The sequence below is a fragment of the Lates calcarifer genome, linkage group LG2 (assembly GCF_001640805.2).
Source record: "Lates calcarifer isolate ASB-BC8 linkage group LG2, TLL_Latcal_v3, whole genome shotgun sequence".
Taxonomy (NCBI): domain Eukaryota; kingdom Metazoa; phylum Chordata; class Actinopteri; family Centropomidae; genus Lates; species Lates calcarifer.
The window spans coordinates 19,604,163-19,627,890 of NC_066834.1; the positions used below are offsets into that span (position 1 = coordinate 19,604,163).

The 23,728-nt window shown below is 40.6% G+C and overlaps 1 protein-coding gene across 3 annotated transcripts in view; it reads right to left on the reverse strand.

Annotated features, from left to right (window-relative positions):
• The window catches only part of ntrk3b (neurotrophic tyrosine kinase, receptor, type 3b), a 165,316-nt gene that overhangs the window by 18,611 nt on the left and 122,977 nt on the right, over nucleotides 1–23,728 (reverse strand). For all 3 annotated transcript variants that reach the window (XM_018697465.2, XM_018697464.2, XM_018697463.2), the window contains 4 exons: nucleotides 18,936–19,124; nucleotides 6,785–6,915; nucleotides 2,939–3,111; nucleotides 767–1,010 (listed from right to left, as the gene is read on the reverse strand). In XM_018697465.2, the coding sequence (XP_018552981.1) occupies nucleotides 767–1,010; nucleotides 2,939–3,111; nucleotides 6,785–6,915; nucleotides 18,936–19,124 (737 nt within the window). The remainder of the gene's footprint in view (nucleotides 1–766; nucleotides 1,011–2,938; nucleotides 3,112–6,784; nucleotides 6,916–18,935; nucleotides 19,125–23,728) is intronic.

Genomic DNA, 23,728 nt, shown 5'->3' on the forward strand with positions numbered 1-23,728 from the left:
CATTTCACAAGAGCAGCCTGTTTAAAGGAGCCAGATCTATAGCAGCCATCACTCCGTAATATCCACTTATTTATTCAGCAAAATGCTAAATTCTTCAGCCCTGCAGTTGCAGGCTGGTTTGCGGCATTCAGAGTTGCTAATCGTGTTAAACAGTAGAGAGGACATGAATCGAAAGCTATATAAACAAGCCTCTAAGCATCGGGCTGGAGGCTCAGCAGGCTCATCTCCTAAACCTCTCCATCCTCGCCTGAATGTATGATGGCTGGTGTGGGGGATGCGGGCTGCACTGGGGAGGGAAAGACTCCTCATGAAAAAAAAAGATGGAAACAAAAATAACAACAAAAATGAAACAGGAGAGAGCAGTAGTCTTCACCCCTTTTTAACATCTTTTTAGTTAGCAGCCCCGGAGGATTTATTTAGGGTTGTTCTGGACCCAGTTACAAACCAAGTCATAAGTATGGTGAACATCCACGAGTAAAATTTATTTACTTTTACATCATTTGCATCCTAACCGTTACACAGGATAGTCACACATATAGGTGACAGGCCTTAGCTGAGGTACCAAAAAGTTAATTCATTTATTATTGAGAGTTTTTACTTTTAAACATAGTGTGGGGGCAAGGTAACTACGCAAGACTTATTTGAGGTGAGGCAAACATTGAAAACTCTGAGTGTTCACTGTGGCACTTGTCTAAATCTCTGCCCCGGGACACACTAAACAGCAGATAATTCTATGACAAGCAAATTAAGGATCCTGAAGTCTTACCCTGTAGTAGTCGCTGCTGTAGATGTCCCTGGACATGCCAAAGTCTCCAATCTTGACCAGCAGGCCGTTGCCCACCAGACAATTGCGGGTTGCCAGATCCCTGTGGACAAAGTGCTGAGAGGCCAGGTAGACCATGCCTGAGGCAATCTGCGTGGCAATGTGCAGCATCTGGGAAAGGCCCAGCTCTCCGTTGGACTGCAGTGGCTGGCCGTCTACCAGGATCATGGCGTCTGGGCCGTGGGCTCTGTGTTACAAAGAATAATGTTGATTAATTTGATGAACTGCTATTGCTGATGGAGTTCTCTTTCCTCAGTTTTCAAGTGAGACCATGTAACTTTTGTTGACCAGCAGCCACTGAAATGAAAGTGGTAATTACAGACAATCAAGCGTTTATTTGTTAATTATTTAAGATGTGATAGAGTCACACAATAAGAGGAGAGTCAAAAAGTCCATGAACTGACTCAGGGATGCAAAAATATCTATCTTAGGATTAGGGTTTGCTAAAATTAGGGATAATAAGCTAGTGGTCATACCAGACCACATAAGGCTGTAGCAGTAAAACTCCTGAGTGGACTGAATTAAGCAAGTTGAGTTTTATTGCTAATGAATTCAACTGTGTTATTTCCTCTTTTAAAAGTTTCATAGTCTCGCTTTAAGAACTGGATGTAGGAACCTTTGATGCCTTTCCAGCACAGCAGACTATAACCTGACCGCCCCTTTAATAAGTAACCCTAAAGCTCCTTACTGTACTAATGAACCCTTATCCTGGCAGGACAGGTACCTTGTTCTACCTATTGAGAATAATTAGCGTAATAAAAAAGAAGACTGTTAGAAATATTAACAAATTTACTATAACTTGCAAGCACTCAGACAACTTTAATTGGACTGATAAACTATTAGTGTCTAGGCTGTTTTTTTTTTTTTTTTTTTTACTAATTCTGTGGTTTTAAAGCACCTTTTTGCAGCATTTTCATTTATTCCAGCTGGTCAGGAATTTTAACCAGTGCTCATGGATTTCATCAGCGTATTGTAAGTTGTACATTTTCCAGAACAAGTTGACTGTGGGTCCCTGCTTTGCATTTCTAGGTGACGATGAAGAGCTCCTGCTGTTCTCATCACCCTCTCGTCTCTGTGATTACAGACCAGGAGCTATGCAGGGAAGACTACAGCTCTCTTGCTTTCTCTTATGCTACCTGTCTTTTCCCATCTCTTGATTTTAGTGCAATTCAGTGTTCTTTGCTTTAAGTGTGTGTGTGTGTCTCTGTGATAATTCTGCTCGACTGCAGGGGGATCAGTAGTACTTTTTCTTAGCATGTGTGTTTTTGTCACTCTACCTCTATTTGACTTCACACACATCTAGAGTGCGGGTCGCCCTCCATTTATCTGATGGCTGAGCTGGACCTGTACATCAAATTCTCTATTCACTCCTGTTGATTCCCCTGCACATCTCATCTGTTAAATGTGACCAACAGGACCAATAGACCAAAAATCAGCCACGTCTTGCACCTTGCATGAAAGAATTTCATCATTCGCGACATTGCCTTTCATTTCAGGAATGATTTCCCAACAGAAAGTCTTCACACACTCTTGAATGCACACACACACGCACACACACACTCAATCGTAACATGTCATCTTTTCAGCTATTGCTCAAACTTCAAAAACAAGATAGACCACACACACACACACACACACACTACCGCTGTCAACGCACTTGAAATAGCACACTTCTATCCCAGACTCCTCCTGTGCACACATCACACTCCTGTGACATCAACTCCAGCGAAGCCTCCCATTACCAAAGAGCTCGCTGTACTGGCATCGTGTCGCTTTTGTTGAGGCTTATCAGAGGTCACTTCCCTCGGTACAGTCTGACATTATGGAACAAAAGCACTATAGCACTCATGTTTGCTAACCCAGAAAGCTGTGAAGTTGGCTGGGTATTGTATCAGCAGCAGGAATTTGACAAAAGAAATTTACTTTTCTCAGAGTCATACTGAAGTTTTACATCTACATACTGTTAATAATCTTTTTTTTTGACACTTCCATCTAAAGTTCAACCCATGCATATTCAAACTGTAATTAGACTGTAATTAGGCTCTCTAATTTGCTCAGCAGCACTAGTCTGGCACTTTAAGGTTAAACTGACTCAATCGTCAGTGAGAAACTGACCTGAGGAATTTGTTGAGGTCTCCGTGCTTCATGTATTCGAACACCATGATGAGAGGGTCTCCGTCTACACACACTCCATAGAATTTAACAATGTGGTCGTGCTGCAGGTTGGTCAGCAGCTCTGCCTCCCTCTGGAAATCCTTCCTTGCTGACAGGTTGGGATCTTTCAGTGTCTGGAAAGAGAAAAAGTGAGTTAGATTTACACACTTAGCTGACAAAGTCTGTCCAAACCCCAAAGGCTCAGGAAATGGAGGTCCCATTTTCCCCAAACTCAACCAGTGTATTTGTCTGTAAATTCCAGTGATCACTCATGGAACGCAGGCAACATTCGTTCTTGATAGCAAAAGGTACCATCAATGATATCTGTGAGCAGCAAAACTTTGTCTCCTTTCCTCATTGGTTCAGGCTAGACTTCCACTCCTCCAAATGAGGCACCTTCAAAGGACGAGATGAGATCGAAAAGCTAAGGGAGTGTTCCTGTTTGAAATGAATGGAGCACAGCATGGTAATGTGTATGCAGCAGATGCAAGCAATAATTTTCATGAGTCACTATTCCGCGTTACGTTTACACAGAGATTTTGCCAGTGTTGGACTTAGAATGTGGGCATTTCATGGAGATAGTACATACCAGTGTGATCTCTGTTTGTTTTGAACTTGCGGAAATACCAGTAGGAAAGATTTGATCATTCATTTTGACCCATCACTACTGAGGTGCCATTAAGGGAGGGTGGATTTAAAAAAGGGCCAGTCAAACATCAAACAATGGAAAGCAATGTAGAATATGTAATGTAAAGAGTCACATGATTTATATGTAATGACTTCAGTCTGTTTCCACTGGACTTTGTTTCATTTTACTTTTATGAAAACAAGTTTTTGACCATGGCCAGGCATAAAAAAACTGATCTAATTTATTTCCATAAAAACAGGTGGATGGAATGCACTTTTAGTCTTGTTATCCCGGGTGTGGAGAATCCAAACGCTGTCTTGACTGACTGTTTTTACACCCAAACAGCTGTTGTTTTTGTCGTGGCCTCTAGCTGATATTGTTAAAGCACCAAGATTCCATAGCAATACAGGAGATAATGGAGAAAATTAGTTGCTGTTTAATTACTGGGTTCTCATGATAGTCGATGGTAAACACAACAATGAGTGTTCTTTATCCTTGTCAATAAAGCTTTAAACTGTAAACTGGTCTGTCCTGATTCGACAGCATTTTCTCCACAGTTTACAGTATACAGTAGCTATATAATATATTATATCCACCTAATAATCCTGTGCTTTGTTTTTAGGCCAGTGATCACTACAACTGTAATGCTCAGGGAGTACAGGTGCAGCTGGCAGGAACTACTGTACACAGACAAATTGATCTGATCGGTAATAGGATCAAGCAGGTGGTACCTTGAACTCTTTTGAAGTGAAGGACACATGAAATATCAAATCTTGATGGGATGTCAGTTGAAGCCACCAGTATTAGAAAAAAAAGTGAAAAAAAAATCAAATAACAGCAATAACATGCCTTATTGCAGCCTGCACTGGAGGGAAAAGAAGTCTCTTGACACTTCATCAGCAACAGGAAAATACAGCAAGTTGCTTCTCTTGATCTCCTTGGCCTTGAGTCCTACTTTCCCAGCCTGCTGCTGACATTATTACAGATGGAAAGACCTTGGGATAGAAAGACATTTACCCGTAGGTGCTCCTCTTGCAGTGAAGTGCTGGAGGTGGTTGAGATGTACGGCAGAGTAGGTAAAATGGCCATAAAATTCTATTACCAAATCAAACCGCACTCTTAAGGAAATGTTTCTTGTCTGGGCATCCCTCCAAAACAATACCTTCAAGTGCTCAACCACAATAAATTGAAGGAAAATGCTGCAATGAATTTTCCCTTTGTTGACCTTTAAGTGTATTCAGAGAGCGTCTTCCTGCTTTATCACAGACAGGAACATGTTCAGATGAAAATGCACATTGCATTGTGTTTTAAAAATAAACAGGTCACTGTAGAGGAGGCTTATAATGACACAGCATACATTTTTTGTTAATCCTGTTAATCCTAAGAGAAGAAAGTGATGGCCAGACACTCTACCACCTTCATCTGAACTCTTCCTTTATTTTCTCCTATTGTCAAGGTCAGGGTGGGTTTTGGACTATAGTTTTCTCTCTCTTTCTCTTCTGGGTAGGTTTGCTGAGTCTGCAACCTCTTATTCAGAATCACCCTGCTTCACATTCATACCGTTTCTCATGTTCACACTGGGAGCTGCCAAGCACAACTTAATGTTGTGAAGGCACTGAGAGCCAACACACAAGGGCAGTGGTTTTCAGTGCTTTAGGCTCTTTGAAACAAAGCAGCAAGTTCACTCGGGTATTAACTTTCCTTGACAGTAAATGCTGGTTCCTTGGCTGTACTTTGACGGGTTTTAGATGGGTACAAAGACAGGTACAGGTTGGAATACCCAGTGGCTATTGGTAAGTCTAGTGGAACCAGACATATAGTGGTGTTGGTTGGACCCCTGAGTGGGCTATGGCATTCAAACAAAGTTGAGCCAGCTACTGTAGTTTAGCCCAAGCAGTTACAGTGCAGATATGAGGCTGAGTCATGCTGTCTAGGGTCAGCACTTTGTTATGGTGAGGATAGGATTCAAGGAGGCTTTAAAGATGAAGGCCAGTAAATGGCGTGGAAAGGTTTTCTGATATACAGTAACTAGTGACTTTTTGTATGACTAGTGGGACTTGATAAGCAGGGATGATGGCTGTACTACTTAGTAGGCCATGGCACTCAAATGAAACTGCCTATTAAGCCTGTGGAGTTAGCCATGGCAACTCATTCATAGCAAGTACAATGTGGATACACCAAGTACTTAGGTACGCCTGCTTAGTCATTTAATAGTCCAATCAGCCAATCATGTGGCAGCAGTACGATGCATAATATCATGAAGACACAGGTCAGGAGATTCAGGTAAGGATCACATCAAACATCAGAATTGGAAAAATGTGATCTCAGTGACTTTGACTGTGACAAAATTGTTGGTGACAAACAGGCTGGTTGGAAGTGTTTCTGAAACTGCTGATCTCCAGGGATTTTCACTCACAACAATCTCCAGAGTTTACTCAGAATGGTGTGAAAGATGAAAATATCCAGTGAGCGGCAGCTCTGCTGACGGAAATGCCTTGTTGATGAGAGAGGTCAGAGGATAATGGGCAGACTGGTTGGAGCTGACAGAAAGACTATGATAACTCAGATAACCACTCTTTATAACCGCGCTGAGCAGAAAAGCATCTCAGAATGCACAACACATCGAACCTTGAGGGAGTGGGGAGGACCATGTCGGGTTCCACTCCTGTCAGCCGAGCACAGAAGTCTGAGGCTGCAGTGGGCACAGGCTCACCCAAAAGAGATGAATCTGCATTTGTGCTGATGCATAGATGGTAGGGTCAGAAACTGGCATCAACAACATGAATTCATGGACCCAACCTGCCTTGTGTCAACAGTCCAGGCTGGTGATGGTGGTGTAATGGTGTGGACAATGTTTTCTTGGCACACTTTGGGCCCCTTAATACCAGGCAGTCATTGCTTTAGGGTTAGGGTTAGCCTATCTGAGGGCTGTTGCTGACCATGTGGATCCCTTTATGGACACAATTTATCCATCTTTTAATGGCTACTTCCACCATGATAATGTGCCATGTCACGAAGCAAAAGATGTGTCAAACTGCTTTCATGAACATGTCAGTAAGTTCAGTGTACTTGAGTGGCCTCCCCAGTCACCACATCTGTTGAACTATTCCTTTAATCTTATTTATAACACACATACACACGCAAAGACACACACACAGAGCCGCACAGTGAAGATGTACCTTGACAGCCACCAGCATCTTGTCCTTGGTGGGGCTCAGGTTGTAACACTCTGCCAGGAAGACTTTCCCGAATGCTCCCTCACCCAACTCCCTCTTCAGGATGATGTCTCTTCGCTTTATATGCTGGACAACTAAAACACAAACAGACAGGGGGGAAAAAGGGGGGAGAAAGAGAAACACTGAGTCATTTTTAAAACCCTTTCTCGGATATTACACCATAGTACATTTTATGAAACAGAACCTTGTGTTATATTTGTAGAAAATCACCCCTGAATGAACATTTTGTCATTATCTCTAAAACATGGAAAAATACAGAAAAGGGAGAGAGAGAATATGAAGCAGGACAAGACTGAGAGAGGCAGAATACAGGTACATGCATGTAGCTACTTTGTAGTATTTTAAATTCTAATCAAGATCTCATGGATACTAAAGATACAGTGACAAAGATGTCATGGTAATATACCAGTAAGCATGCACTAAATGATGCACAAGACATCTGAAGTTCTCTGTTTGATGTAATGGTGCTGTTTGACCAGTGTTTGTGTGATACAGCTGCAGTGAGGTGCTGAAAAAAGCATTTACACAATATGTGCTGTTGTCAAGCTGTTAAAAAAAAAGAAAAGAAATGTTTAATGTAACTTTGAAGCTACTTAAGAGAGAGTGCTGGGAACATTAGGGTTCAAGTGGTTTTAAATCTCTGAAGCGCAAATAAACTGTGAGATGACACTGGACCTGCCGCGCTACAAATCTCTTATCTCTTTATTGTTGGCATTGAAACAACACAGGGGGACATTTTCTAATGAGAACAGAATTGTAAAATGCCTATTTCTGAAAAGTCTCTGTGAGGAAAATAAAACAACTTGCTGAGCGGAGGGAGAGAAAAACAGTCCCCCTGTCTCTCTCTATACTTCTTGTTTTATTTTTACCTAATAACTCACTCTAACAGGATAATTTACAAGGTTGGAAAGTCTGACCATTGTTCTCTCCTCTTGTGATTGCTTGCAATGTTTGTGACCAAAGAACTGAAGCTTGTCCTTCTATTGATAAGCATTAATATAACAAAACTGGCCAGTCTTGCAAATGGACCACACTCATGAGAGACAGAATAAATAAGAGAGAGAGACAGATATGGGAAAAAAAATGAGAGATAGTGAGATAAAAAGTATGGATCCTGGTAAAAAAAAAAATTACCCTTGATACCTGCCAGGTTGAGTATGAAAGAGCTGGGGAGGTGTAGGAGTTTTTGGCTTCTGAACAGGAGTGCTTTTCATGCCTCACTCTGACTAAAACAAGACAGCTTGTAGGTTTACCATGAAATCTGTACTGCGTCTATAAATGTGCACACACACGTATATCGTTTCCAATGACATATTTAGATGAAGATGAGAGGTACTATGTGCGTGCTTAACATCACAATATGCAAAGGTTGGGCATCACAGCTTCAACTGTATAGTAGCTTTCTCTGCTTTAAAATATGAATGAAATACAGTGAGCATGTTCAATCCTAAGCAGAAAACAATATTATACTGTAGGTGAGGAGCCAAAACACAGTTAATAAATATTAAATCAAATTAGAAATTAGAAATTAAAGTAAATGTAAACCTTTAGAATTAAACTGAATGTAATGTTTTGTTATCAGTGTCCATAATTTATCCATAATTTATCAACTACAGGACACAGTAAACGTTAGTGCCACCAATTTAAAACAGTCACATATTACACACTATTTCTTCAATCTGTACAAAATATATAAATGTATGATTTCACTGTAAAGCTCTTTCAGGATCCTCTCAATAGACAATAGATAAATGGAGCACCATGAGATTATAAAAATCAAAATCAAAATCAAAATCATCTGATTGGTCTGTAAATGTCCTTGGGCAGTTATGTACTCTGTCAGTACTGTACACTGTATCATCAGGATCCCTATACATCCTTTTTAGTCAAGTCACCAAGACCAGTAAACATCTGGGATGTTTATCTGTCCCCCATCTGTCTATTCTTTGTGTTTTTGAAATCACACCCGTGTTGTTGTGTACGTATCATAGATAATATGTCAGTGAAGATTCAAGACCACACAAGTGGTCTTGAGAAAACACTGATGTGTCTGCAGTGATAGCTCATCAGCTGCTGCATCTGCTGTCAATCTAAGCTCAACAGCAACTGCAACAGATGCAACCTGACACTCAGAGGCAGGTCAGTGCTGCTTCAGCTTCTCAAGACCCAATCTGTGTGAACCTGTACGTCCACTTAAAGAGACTTAGTATTATAACTGTGATAAGCACATGTGTAACAAGTCTGACATCAGTTACTGATGATAAACTGATAAAGATGAAATGATAAAGTAAAGGCTTCCACACAGTGAGGGAGGTGCTACACAGTGGACTTGCTACTCATGAACAGCTCTTTTTAAATGGAGCCTGTAACGTCATGAGGTAGACAGAAAGCTAGTTAGCCAGGTGTGGTTCTGATCTCAGCTTACATTGGAACAGATAAACACACTGTTTGATCCACACTTTTGCTCTTGTGGTTTTGGAAAGGCTAAATGAAAGAAACCGCCATCCAAACTACAAACAGAATATTGCTCTTACTACAGCCTTTTGCAAACAGCTCCAACATGCAGAGAAATCAAAAGCTACATACCACAGTTTTCCTCTCCTTCCAAGTCAGAATTCATTTATTTGAACTTTTCCCTCAGCGCCGCCTGCCTAACCAACGCTACCTGTGATTCTGTTATCGCCAGACCACCGATGTCACCGGCTCCTCTGGTGTTTCAGTAAAACTGTATCTTAACCACTGTTCCTGAAATCAGTGTTAAATATGAGGAAATGTCCCAGTTTTAAAGTAGATCAGAACAGAAGTGTCTGCAGAAACTGGCAGCCAGTTTGCCGGGTGAGAGCCCCACCAGGGACACTAACAGATCACTGCTGTCAAAGCTTCATCCTCTAAAAATCTGCTCTCCAAGACTTGAGAAAAACATCCTTAAGCCGATACACATACATTTTAATTCAAAATATGTTTTGACTGGATTTCGTAGGCCAAATGTCTCTGACACTTTCTCAGCTGACAAAGAAACAGTGATCCCCCCCCTTCACACCCCTCCACCACCAAGTCTGAAGAGTTTCCAGACTTACCTAACATCTATTCCCCTCTGAATTCTACTTCTCCACTATTGTACCTTCTTTAAGATACAAGAATAATATTTCTCTTTATCCCTTACTTTAATTCTTTCACCTGCACTCCTCCATCATTCACGATCATTCAAGGATCAGTGTTGGCCTTACTATTGGTTGCCACACTGATGATCCAGCTACCGAGGCTTATTCTATGGCTGCACCCGTCATTAAGCTTCTCTGGATGAGATAGTTGGTGAAATGCCAAAAATGTAAAAATGTGAAGGTAGTCATCTATCAGCAGGTGGAGGCTCAGAAACTGTTTAAACCACATGATGCCAGTGCATAATAGATTTCTTTCTCTAACTTTTCCTCAGAAGTTAGTATTTGATTGTTATCTTGACTTATTTATTTTTCTGCTTTGCAGTGATGTGAGGTGATATTTCATAGATGGATTTCTTATCTCACATGTGCAAATTGGAAATTTGCATCTGTTTTAATCATATTTTATCACTTTTATCAGAGTATCTTCACTTCTATCTTTGTCATTATGTAAATTAACTAAACTGAAGCACACTAATTGTTAAACTAACTTCACTATTTTAACAATTCCCTCCTCTGTCTGGTATGTCTGCCTTCACTGGCTGCTACATGAACTCTATCTGCACTTTTACTCTGGGAATTGTTTGTAAAAATCCCCTTTTCCCTTTTTACTCTCTTTAAATCATCAGTGGTTACAAGCCGTGATTTGATATATGACAGGTTGTATTTCAGTCAGAAAGGATTCAAAATACGCCTTTACTTTAGGTGTCAAAATGTGTCAAGAAAAAGAATAATTAAATGTCATTGAGTAGAATAACTGATGAACCAGTCACAGCTCCCTCATGCTCCACAAGCAAAGTGAACTCTTCATCAGGTATCTGAATAATAGTGACACTATTCTTCCTGTAAGACGAACATCGCTGCCAACTTAGCAGCTCTGTCATCAGGTCTGGCAAATTTTCAAACCCATTTAGAGACTTTGTTTCAAAAAAACAGACTAGCATGAACAGGCTGCTACACAGAACCATGCTGACACTGGCTAGAGTACATTACCTGCAGCAATAAAACTGCACAGCGATATACTGTTGTACTGTAAAACATGACTGATGTCGATATAAAAAGGAAGCCATCCATTGTTACATGGTGACTGCACCTGTAGAGGTGTACATATATAGACTAACTAGCTGTAATTTATGAAGAATTTTGACTTTTTTTTTTTTTTACCTCTTATAGAACCTGTTACATGTTGAAAATACAGTCCCTGAAATGCGATTAAAGTGAGGGTTATAATTTGAAACACTTTTCACCTGCAAATCACCAAACAATACACAGGCTCTGCTGTTAACAGCTGAGGCAAAAAATCACAAGCATCTGATACCTGAAATTAATTCTATTTTAATTAATCTCCTTTTCTCCCTCTGCGTTTCCTGGCCAAAATTTCACTTTCACAAATTCATGTCTTTATGAGTGTCAATAAATGATGTATTTCATCCTTCACTGTAGTGTTCTGAGACCAAAAAACTTGCACATTTACATGAGATAATTTAATCTGTGAAAGGGAATGCGTGACCACCATAATCAACAGAACATCTCTGCCGTCACTGTCGGTTAATCCATTCAGTTCAACTGTGCCACTGCAATAATGGTGGTGCGGCTAGAGACACGTAACACATAAATCCGCTGGTCTGTTGGTGCAGATGTCAAATATTTATCTCACTCTTTACATTGCATTTGACACAGAAAAAAAAGTCATTTATTTAGATTTTTGGTATCAAGGAGAACTTACTTTCCTTAATGCTACTATACAGTAATAACACCGTTTACTGTGTCAATCATTTCTTTAAAAGACTATTCCACAGATCTAGCTTTGTTCTCTTGTCACATTGGACTAACAATGCAGTGAGTCATTGTGAGGCCAATGAGGATCAAAACTGATGCAGCAGCACCAGAGACACTGCCTTTTTTTCTGCACATAATCTTCTTTGTTAAAACCAGACACCTGTATTCCTCATAACGCAAATGACCACTGACAGTTTAGTCGGAGGTTTGGGTGCGTTATGCTACTATTGGCCAGCGACAAAGGGCTCAAACTTTCTTTCAGCTGTAACTGACTTCATGCAGCCACAAAAGACTTTGCACACAGATTTTTCACACACATCAATAGTACTACCCAAGACCTGTAATTGGACTTTAATGTGTAAAATCAGTGGAGCTCCCCTTTAATACAAAATTTAAATATCCTCAATTACTAACCAATTTTTGTCTATAATGATAATGCTATTTAAATGTACATAGAATCTTGACATAATAGGAGACTCCAGATCTGTATTACAGCTTATAAGTAACTGACTGTAGAGCAGTTAAATAATGTCGGCACAACTGCAGCAAATTAATAAAAGAAAATGGGAGCTCCTCAGAGAATACCACTGTGTCGGCAGCTAAAGCCCCCGACAACGAAAACCTATTTAACTTTCCATTTGTATCAGTTGCCCCCTCTTCCTTATTTCCTGGATGTAAATATTTTATCCTGGTTTGTTTCATTCAATGGCTTAATAACCACTGACCACCTCGTTCTCCCCACTGATGGGGATGAAGCAGCTATTATGGAGCATGCCTGTCGATATTGGTGAGGACAAGTTATTTTAACCTTCAGTTTCCTCTGCAGGTGGACTCGGGCTGCGTCCTGCAGCCTATTTACCCAGATTGGCACACTGAAAAGCCCTTAGATTAAATCTCTATCCTGCAGCTCAGCATCATTCATTTGTCCTGGCTCACCTGAGGCCTCGACGCCAGCAAACATTCTCCCTGGAGACCGAGAGACAACGCAGAACCAAGATTTACTCAACTAGTCAGGTCAGGCTTCTGGGGGAGCACAGATGTTTGTTCTGCACCTCTGTGTGTGTGTGTGTGTGTGTAAATGCGCACATTTCACCTGTAACTACCTGCCAACTTTCTTTAGTGTATGTGTGTTTATGTGTACGTTTGAGAATGTGTTTTTCACCACATACCTGCCAACTTGGAGCATTCACGTGCATATGGCTGCCTCGCAGGTGAGTGTATGTGTGTGTATGTGTGAGTATTTGTCCACCTGACGGCTTCCCTGGGTGTGCGTGGTGGGTCGATCGATGTGTGTCTCCCTAGTCATTGACAACATGTCTTTTGCAGGGTTGATGCTTTAACATTGAGATGTAGCAACTCAATCAAAAATGCTGAGGACAGCCTCACAAATTCTTTTTTCTCCTGCATCAGCTCTACGTTTAGTTGTTCGGCACATAAAGTTACTATATCCTCATCATATTTTCATTATCATGCATTTTCAGGGACAAGAACAAAAATAAAACACTGCCGTATTAAGTCAGTACTCCTACAACATTACTGTGATAACTTTAAATTAAAACTCAAGCAGCTTATGAATGTGTATGACTGGTTACATGTTTACACGATTACAAGAGAAATGTGCTGATACTAAAAACAATTAACGTTATGCTCAGACTGACTTTTTAATTCACTCCTCTGAGATGTTATAGTCGTATTTTATTACAGTGACTTACAGAAACCAAAAGATATATATAAAAAGAAATGTATTCATTGTTCTGCCTGTCTACACAAAGAGCACCACAGGATGTTAATAGTTGGATGAGAGGTACTCCAGCAGCTAATAGCATACAAAAAGCTCTCCGCCATTAACTTCACTGCGGCGCAGGGGCTCTGTGTCAGGTGGCATCGTTGGGCAACTGTGACATGAACACAAGCATTTACTGTTGACTCTCAGTGGGTATCTCCTCCTAACCTGCTGCAGCTGGCTGACTGCCGGCCTGTGTTTCTGCTGCTGCTGCCTGGCCTCGGTGAACACTCTGGCCTGTGTGAATAACCCCCTATGTTTGACTAAGATATAAAACGCACGCCAAGAATCATCCAAAGTATATTTTCTGGTCAGAAATGTCTGGAATTGAAGACAAGGAATAAGCTAACCGCTAGTATTAAAAAACTACTCTAAGACAGAAGACTGATTTGTACAATAGGAGTCCCAAAATGTTCAAAATGAAATAAATAATTCAACTTTTTCAGGTAATTATTCATATAATTATATATAATATATAAATGCCCACCTCTTTATTGTGAAATGTTATTGCATCGTCCTCATTTCCATAGCAACAAGGTCTTAACAAGGTTAGTTTTATTTCACCTTTATAATGGTATCTTTCTTGACACTTTTATTTCACAGTGACAGATTCAATTTCATAAAGTTACTTTTATGTCAGCAGAGCTATCATCAATCCCTGCTCCTTCACCTTTCAACTTATCACATATTGTCAGCAGTGCAGCAAGCCCACTTAGCACTGGGTTTTACTCAAGAAGAACTAGAAAGAGGAGTGTAAAGAATGGAAGAGGAAGACTTAAGGGGGAAGTTTAAATCCTGCCTTTGTCACCTCCGCAATGTGAATGTTGGATTATTGGTTTTGGAAAGTTACAGAAGTTTGTTTGGGACAGTGTTTGATCATGTGACAAGCACTTCTGTTGAAGCATACTTTACTACTAGACGGCTAACTAGATTATATTAGTTACAGTCACAAAATTGTCTTGATTGTGTTTTAACAGGTTAACTGCTGCTGTTAAAAGTTGCTCTTCACTTTGATCCTAAGTGACTCAACTCAAGCTCACCTGCCACCCTAGCTAGTGAGATGCGTAGCTAGGTATAGTAGCATGTGCAACCTTCTTAAGGTAAATAAAATGAAATGTTAGTTTCTGCTCCTGTATGTTGTGTTTATCTACAGTGGAGACTAGCTGGCTGATTCTGAATCATTAACTAACGGGATAACTGTGTTATCATTTGCTGAGCTTGTTGAGGAGCAAGTGATTAGCTGAATTGAGTGAATGAAGTGAAGTGACAACACTGTTATGAAAAGTCTCTTGAAATAACGAATGTTTTTTTTACTTCACATTTTTCACTTTATTAATCACTGGTTATTTAAGTGGTGACACATTGTAATCAACTGGTTATTTTTCTCATGATGTGTTATTTATTTAATATCGACACTAAGTGGCTCCATACCACAACACTTACTGTAAATATACAGTGGAGATAAAACTGTGATTGATTTCCTTCTGACAACAGCCTCTCCCTGGGCACAACCTCAGTGTTATTGCTGGATTAAAGTTTAAGCATTAAGTACACTTAAGCACTAAGTACTTTACACTTGCTGCTCAGGGGAGGCTCTTTAAAAGTCTAGACTTCCAACACAAAATAGTTATATTTGACATCTTAGAGGAGAGGCATGCTATCCACCCAGAGCTGTTAGTCCCCACAGATAGAGTATAAAATATGATTCTATAAAAGCAGAAAAGTACATTTATGTAAGTTTGCTTGTTTCATTCAGCTGCTGAAAAGCTGTAGGCTGGGTCTTCAATGAAGGGGATGAACTGTTCACTACGGTACTGACCTGTCAACACTCATGTGAATATGTTATTCTAACATCCAACTTTAATGTACAAATCTGTGCTCCCATGTTAATGCTGAAACCAAATTAGTCATGTGTTGTTGTTACAAACACTTTTTTTCTTGGTTTGCAGCCAAAAAATGTGGAGAAATGGTTTAATATTTTAATTGATTCTAGCTTGTTTTAGCTTCTTGCCACCTCTCTGGTTTGCAAATTTTTGGCAAACCAATTAAACATGTTTGCAGGAGCAAACATTTTTAATTTACACTTAATTTTTAGTGAATACTGCTTAGTCTGTATAGTAAAAGGCAGTTCTGGAGGTTTGTCTGGTGGGATCTTCTGTGAATTTTAATGTGATTTCCATCTAATCTAAATACAGTTTTCAGTATTCCACCTGGCAACAACATGCGTGTTTTTAGAGCTCTTTCCACTACAAAGTTTCTGTTTTGCTCCTTTTTGGGCTGAGCTGAAAGAGCACATCTTGGACTTCTTCAGTAGCAAATTAAAGTAGGTTGTTTGAATTCGCAACCGGCTAGCCTGTGGGGTTGTTCTGTTTCAAACTATAATTCGTGGAATCATAGCCTTAGAACATGATAACTGCTTTTCAATCAATCTGCTCTGCATTTCCATTCACTTGCTGAGCTTTCAAGCTACCAAATTAGACACTCCTTGTCTCTGCTGGAAACATTTTAATCTTCAAAAACATCACCTTGAGCATAATTATGTCTCTGTTACACCAATAGCAGAGGGGACAGAGAGTGGGTTTGTCCGAGCTGTGCACACGTGTGATATCCCTCATAACGTGGGTATAATGAAAGGCTACGCGCTATACTCAAACATCAAAAGCTATTGTCTAATTTTGGCCGGCGGGATGTGACAAATCCGTAATTAAAATAGCAAGCTGAGTGATAAAACAAAGCCACTTGCTGGGAGACAGGGGATCCAGCTAGATATGGATCTGTCATTAGGCTAAAGAATTGTCCTTTGCCTTTTCTGCCTTTATCTCCTTAATGTGGCTACGTTTCCCCAGGATTGGCCTTTTTCAGCTTGGCATGGAAAAAAAAAAGCTGATCTCAACAAATGTCCTAATCAGTCACGGTTCGCCTGTTTACCACGGTGAAGAGTCGAGGCCACTGGTTCATCCGGAAGATGAACCAACTGTGTGACAGCACTGCATGTTTTTAAATTGGCATCAGAATGGCAGCACTTTTTTCATATTACTTTGAATCGCTCTAGCTTATTTACAACTGCATGTGTACAGGTCGCTGGTTCAACCAGAGGACATCTGCAACTGGATGATTTTTCTGTTATTTTTTTCAGTTGTTTTTTTTTTTTTTTTTTTTTTTTTCCCCTGCAGTGAGCAGTGTGCAGCTCTTCTACTGTTTTCAGGTGCCACACAGCCTGACGGCCAAAGATGCTATGTGCTATTTAAGCGATGGAACAGTATAGACTGTACTGTGTTTCCCAGGATTGACTTGAAGATCAAATACTCATGAATAAAACATCTAGTAAGGCACATTGGAATCGCTGGTGTGACTTGTGCAGCGGGCAATTTCCCATCACATACAGCTGTTTTAACAGAAGCCAGCATAGCAGACATCAGCATCAGACTGTTCCCCCTCCTCACTGTTATTGTTGGAGATGGTTTCCAAATGCACACAGCCCAACAGTGAGGAACACTATAAATTGCGTAGAAGACTGAGACTGACCTGAACTACTTAGGGACATAGGTAAGAGGAGGAAGAAGTGTGGGTGTGTTGAAATGTATATGTGTGTGTGCTGGTGTGAGTCCTGCTGGACTAAACCAGGGAGAGGTCTGTGTGTGTGTGTGTGTGTGTGTGTGTGCATGTGTGTGCGTGCATGTGTGTGTGAAACACCCTGGCAGCGAGCTATTCTCCTGGATAAGAAGCTTTCAAGTAAATGAATGAATACATTATGGATTGGTGGCCGACCATCAATAAAGCAGCCATTCTGTGTCTGAGCTGAGTGAAGCTCCTTGGTTGACACGTGGAGCTGCAGAACAATCAGAGTGAGCAAGGCCAGCAGGACAATGGGGACCCAAGGGGGCCCTGGGGCCACCCATGGGACCCCCTGGCTGAAGACACTGAAGAAAACCACAGAGGAGGTGGAGGAAAGTGAGGCGACACAGAACGCCTACATCCACGTATGCGCAAAGATTCTTTTTCACCGCTGTACACCTACACACATACTGTAGATATTCACATGGATACACAGAGACTTTTCCTCTCCCCACGTGCGTGTCCTGAGGGCAAAGAATACATTCATATTCAGTGAATGATCGGCAGAGGCAGAGGCTGTTCGGAGCCATTTTGTTTTTCCAGCCGATGGCAGAAAGCAGTGGCCATTATGACCTTGTGATAAATTCAGGCTTCATTTCCTCCAGTTTCCTTTTTTGTGCATGCACATAGAATTAAATCTAAAAAAAGACAAGGGATGCTGTATTCTGAAAGGGAGAACATTAGCCGAAGCCAACGTCAAAGCTGCCATCACGCACACGTATGGTCTGACTTTCAATTCCAGGTGCACAGTAATCGGGAGAAAGTTTCATTTGTGCCTGCTGTCATTTATTCATTAGCTCGCAATCAGATCTCCTGTGCAAGGCATGAGACGTTATAAATCAGTCACTGGCTGGCCATTAACAATTCATGCAATTCATAATACATAAGACCCCTCATTTATTTATCACCTCTAAATGGGATTTCCTTCCTTCTCATTGGCTCCAGCTCAGAAGTCAACTTATCCTAGCCCGACCAACGGCCATTTTGAGAGTGAGCCAAGATGTAAACAATGCAATTTGAAGCTGAACAGGATCAGGACAACCTGATCTCACGTGCTACCATTCAGACAGTAGGAGAGTCTTGTCCCTGACTATATCCAGTTGGTTTGACTGGTATTGTCTGGAAGGGAAGCAGCAGCAGGCGCCAGGCTGCGGCTGGCTGCTGGCACAGTTGTTTTCTGCTGATTCTCTTGAGCAGTTGATGTAATTGTGAGTAATTAGGCCTTAAAGTGGTCTTGTCTTTCCCCAACCTGGAACATGAGTCCCGAGGGAGAGTGAGTGAGGTGGGATGGGTGGGGAGAGGAGGGGGCCTGTCTGAACACCACTAGCTAGTATACAGTAGGCTGCTTTTGTCTAAACAGATCCTATACAAAGAGCCTGGAACTGTGCCACCATATGCTAACACCATATGATCACACTGACTCTGTAGATGACACTAAATTATACTACTGCCTCAAGGGCCCCGGCACTCCTAATTGTAAAGATAAACAGCAAATTACACTGAGGATACAATGGCTGGAATGAGCCTAATAAAGACATGGTGTTTGGCATTTGGCTGTCTGACCAGATGTTGTACTTTTCTTTATATTCTGCGAAGGTCTGTGTATCTTAAGTGCCTTCCAAGTGTAGTATACCTAGCCTAATGCCTGAACAAGCCTTGTTAAAGGTTTCCTTTGTATTTCCACAAAAGTGAGGTCACCAGTAGCTATGAGGAACACACCACTGTGATAAAGGACAAAGAGAAACTTAAGGGTGCTCACGGGTTGTTGGCTTGTTGCAGTTGTGTCCATGTCTGAAGTATTGAGGATTCTCCACTACAGGAATACGAGTCATCCCTATAACAACAGCATCAGGACCCGCATCCAGAGTACAGGGGGTTATAATCCCATGGTTGACATGATGAAGAGGGCTGGCAGAGTCTTCCTCACCACTGATCACAGCTACTGGACCTGGAAGAGAAGCAGAAGAATGAATGTGTTAATTGAAAGTGTAACTGTTTAGTTTAAGTTAAGTTTAAGTGTCAGTGTTACATGAATGGAATCTTTATAACTTTTGATGTCGTAATGGACATTTTTAGGGGTAGAGTTACAGTAGTTACCTGTACATAAACCACAACAAAATAATAGAATTGGCAGAAAAATAAAAGAAAACAAAGAAATTACTATAAAAAGTTAATTGGTTTTCATGCAAACTGACCAGCAGTTATAATAGGAATACATCCAAGTGACAGTTTGCATTAACATATTGAATATATTTTTGCTTGTTTTCTATCTTTATACATGGCAAAAGAAACACAATGCATTTAATTTTTAAAATACATTCATGTGTGAAAACAATCACAGAAGAAATGAGTCTGGGAACAGGAAAAGAAGTTGATAACCCATAGTTTACCTATAGTACATCTGGTTCAGACAAATGATACATGTTTGCCTCTGGTGTGGTTCATATTCACACTGGCTTTTTACAGATGAAGTAAGAGCTGCCCATGAAGTTACAGAGACTGACAGGAACTAATTGACTGGACAGTTTTGGCGGCTGTCATCCTGCATCATTAGTGGATCATCAGCACCCATGTGGGGAAATCCAATTCTGGTGACTGACAGCAGATCATGCTACACTTTTTACTGCACCTTATGTGTATATTCGATTTGTCTGGTGTCACAAAGGGCTCACAAAGAAATCATTTATTATGAGCACTATTAGTCGAGACAGCAGCTAGACAGTTCAAATATTGACAGCCAGGTAGAAATGTTATGAAAAGGAGGCGTCTGGTACAGTAATATTGGATTTGGATATCTTGTGGTTGCTATGTTTCCTTTACTTTTTAATGAAGAACTGCCAGAATGCATGGAGTTGGACACAAGTACAAAACAAACCAAAAAAAGTTATCTTGTACTGCACTATTACAGGAGGATACTGTGTGGCTGCTGCACTTGGATATCTTGTGGTTGCTATGTTTCCATTACTTTTTAATGAGGAACTGCCAAAATTCACAGAGTAGGACACAGGCACAAAACACTTGACCGGGGAGGATCCCTGTACCTACATGGTTGACACACAGAGGTGTTTCCATGGTTACCAAATTACTTGCATTAATATAAGTATACATGGTTTGTACAGATCATTTGTAAGATCACTTTTCAGTTCACAGTTAAAAGATATATTAAACTATGTTTTATCTTATTGCTAAAATCTACTATTATAAAATCAGTTTTGCTTTCACAACACAAACAATAATGCACATTTCAGTCTCGGTGTGGTGGTCCAGAGTTTGTTTGAACTAAACTAAAAGCACCCTTAGGTTTCATTTGTCGAGTGATGTCAAACGAGTTTGCTAAATGCGGGCTCCCGCACAACCATCATTTAAAAAATATTCATTTCTTTATTCATTATTCTATGAATATACCCATTCGTCTATTCTCTAATGACATCTGCAGAATCAGTTACCACATCAAAATACTATGTTTAAATCATTATCAGTAAAGGTGGTGCCAGAGCGGCAAGGCTGGAGTCTATGCTGGTTGAATTTATGGTGTCATACAACACAAACCTGTCAATACCGGCCATAATTTCCTGCCTTTAATCAAAATTCAAAAAGTCAAGATTTACCATCAGGCAATGTGATCCAGTCTGCTGTTCTATCACTGCCTTGTCAAAAGCTACACAGAGCTATGACAACTGCAATCTTCGTGGGGGGAGAGAGGAAAGGAGGAGTGAGGAGGAAACAGCAAGTGAATATAAAGTCAACACTCGCTGATTCAGTGGAGCAGTGACAGTGAATCTGTTTACCCACAAAGTTGAGTCTCTCCCTCACCTTGACAACACAGTAAATAGTAATCAAGACCCAGTCATATCAAATTATAGACCCTCCGCTGCCAGGGGTGGGGCGGAGGTGGAGTGTGATGAAGTGACACATGTGAGCAACGATTTATTTACAACATTTGCTCTTATGCAGGGTTTTCATACCTGAGCAGCCGCTTTATTGGAGAGATATACAGAGCAGAGCGCAGGTCTTCACCGGGTGACTACCTACCCAACCACTGGGGACGAGAGGCACAGCTACAGCTCTAAATCTCTGCTGATTCCTCTGACCCTCCGCTACACTGCACAGGCAGATGTGAAACACACTGTTTCAAACGTCACTACACTTGAAATAAAATCATTACATAGAAAGTCATGATGTCATGGGTAAAAGTCTTTAAAAGATGAGAAAATATACCTCAAAAGGAACCTAGTATTATGTTCTGCTTTTTAATATAATATGAAATGGAATGAAAACCCATCTGATCAGACTCCAGAGCCAGATGGATGAGACCTCAGGGAACGTCTGGCCTCACTCCAAACCACAGCGCTCCAAACTACACAAAAACCTCCTTCTTGATTCCCTGGGAGATGAAGGAGTGAGGGTGAAATTGTACTTCTTGACTTGAGAACATCCTAAAAATTGCATTTATGTTACCTTAGTGATGAAAAGGCCCAACGGCCTCTAAGAGGATTTTTATCATCTGAGATGTTGCCTGTGCACAGAATGGAATTCAGCACTGGACACCCCCGCCCCCCCAGACGTCTATCTGAGAGTAAAGTTCCTCTCTATTAAACCAACTCTGATTTATTCAGGAGAACTGGAAAATGAAATGAGCCAACTTTCAGCCTATTTCTCATTCTTTTCACATCTCACTCCTTCCACAACTTTTTTCAGTGGTTTTATGGTTCGTACAGAAGGTAAATTCAGTCAGACCTTTACAAAGGACTTGGGATAGTTTTTTTGAGTCTAATTTTTATATTCCCCAAGTTACTACAGTATTATGATATGAGAAGTGTGATGACAAATACATCCACATCTACCTTAAATCAACTGTCAACTGTCTCATCTAAACCTTATAATACGCCTTCCATCACCTTCAGGATGTAAAGCAGGAAATTTGCATTTTTAAAGGAAAAGTTCCAACATTTTGTGAATTATGGTGATGTAAGAAGATCGATATGACTCATGGAGGGAAAATGTTTATTACTGTAACGAAAAGATACCAAAGTAAACATTATTATCACAGTGATCAACCTAATCTGAATAACTGCTATAGTACAGTAAAATTACTTAATTGCCATGGCTGCCTTAGATTTTATTAAACCTGACTAAGTGAACAGTGAACTGCACATTGCAGATTTGTTGAACCTTTAAACAAAAGCATCATTTTTTAAAATGCAGCACACTGCATGTGTCCCCTAGAGTCTCTGCATCCACTCATGCTTTCATACATGTTCTGATATCTTTTGGGTGTTAATAATTGTGACATTTCCATCCTTTATCTAAGGACATAAAAGTCACTTTATGACCCAACTCACCTCTCCATTAAACCTTGCAGTAAACGTTACCTGCCTGGTCTTAATAGTTCGAATCATCTTTAAAAGCCAGAATGTTTGTAGTAGCACTCAGAACATAACAGTGATGGACCACAGCTCTTACAAGCCACAAGCACTGCCCTCCTCTCTCCTGCTAACAAGCTGCAGCTGACCTGTGAGGCACAGTATAATGTGTGTAATCTTGATGCAGCAAGTTTCCTCTTTGTCCTCACTGAACGTTACAACTCAGCACCCATAAACTAGCTGCCCTTCAGTAGGTCAACTACCTGATGATAGTATAGCAAGTCATGGCTGGAGTAGCTACAGATTGAGAGACTGGGATCCTGGTTTACTCATCCTGCTGTGGTTGTTCTGGCACTGTCTGGTGACTAATCAAAATAAAACCGCTAATAAAGACAGGGGAGCTTTACTGTGTTCATGACACCCTCTGAGAATGGCGTTAACCCCAGTACCGACGGTAATAGAAATCGTTTGCAGTCTTGTTACCATCAGAATGTTCCATCATATATATATAAGCAAAAGTAGTATACAAGCACATTTCTGCACTGGTACTGATCTTCTAATCCTCAATAAGAGAGCAAATAAGAGTATTAACCAACATTGTCAAATCTTTGGGAATGTATACAACACAAACTGTCAATAGTCAGTTCAATTCAATTTTATTTATATAGCGAGGAATCACAACAAAAGTCATCTCAAATAGTCTAAATAACTGATCCAAGTCATGAAATTACAACCCTGATATTTGTCCATTAATTCCTTTGTCAGATGCTTGAAATGTGCCTTTATGCACATTCTGGTTCCCCTCTCACCTCATAACCAGCCTCAACATAGACACGTTGGCAAGAATGTGATTGATCATCAGAGAGAAAAAAATCCTTCATTTAACATGTTCAGACTAACAGACAGCAGTTTGTCCACAGATTCCTCCTAGAAAAGTCTTAGATCACTGTGGCGTGCCATCGTTTGAACATTAGTTAAATCTCATTGCTCACATTTCTTCAATGTTTTGCCTGTCAATATGTTTCTCCAGCCAACATCCTTCTGCTTTTCTGAAATATGTCACTACAGCTATAAGATTTCTCCATGATTCTCCGGGAGATATGTCACTCCAGTCGGCATTACTCAACGTTCCCTCGCTGTAACGTTCTGCAATCCTAGCCGGAGGTGGTGCAGCAAATGTTTTATGTTT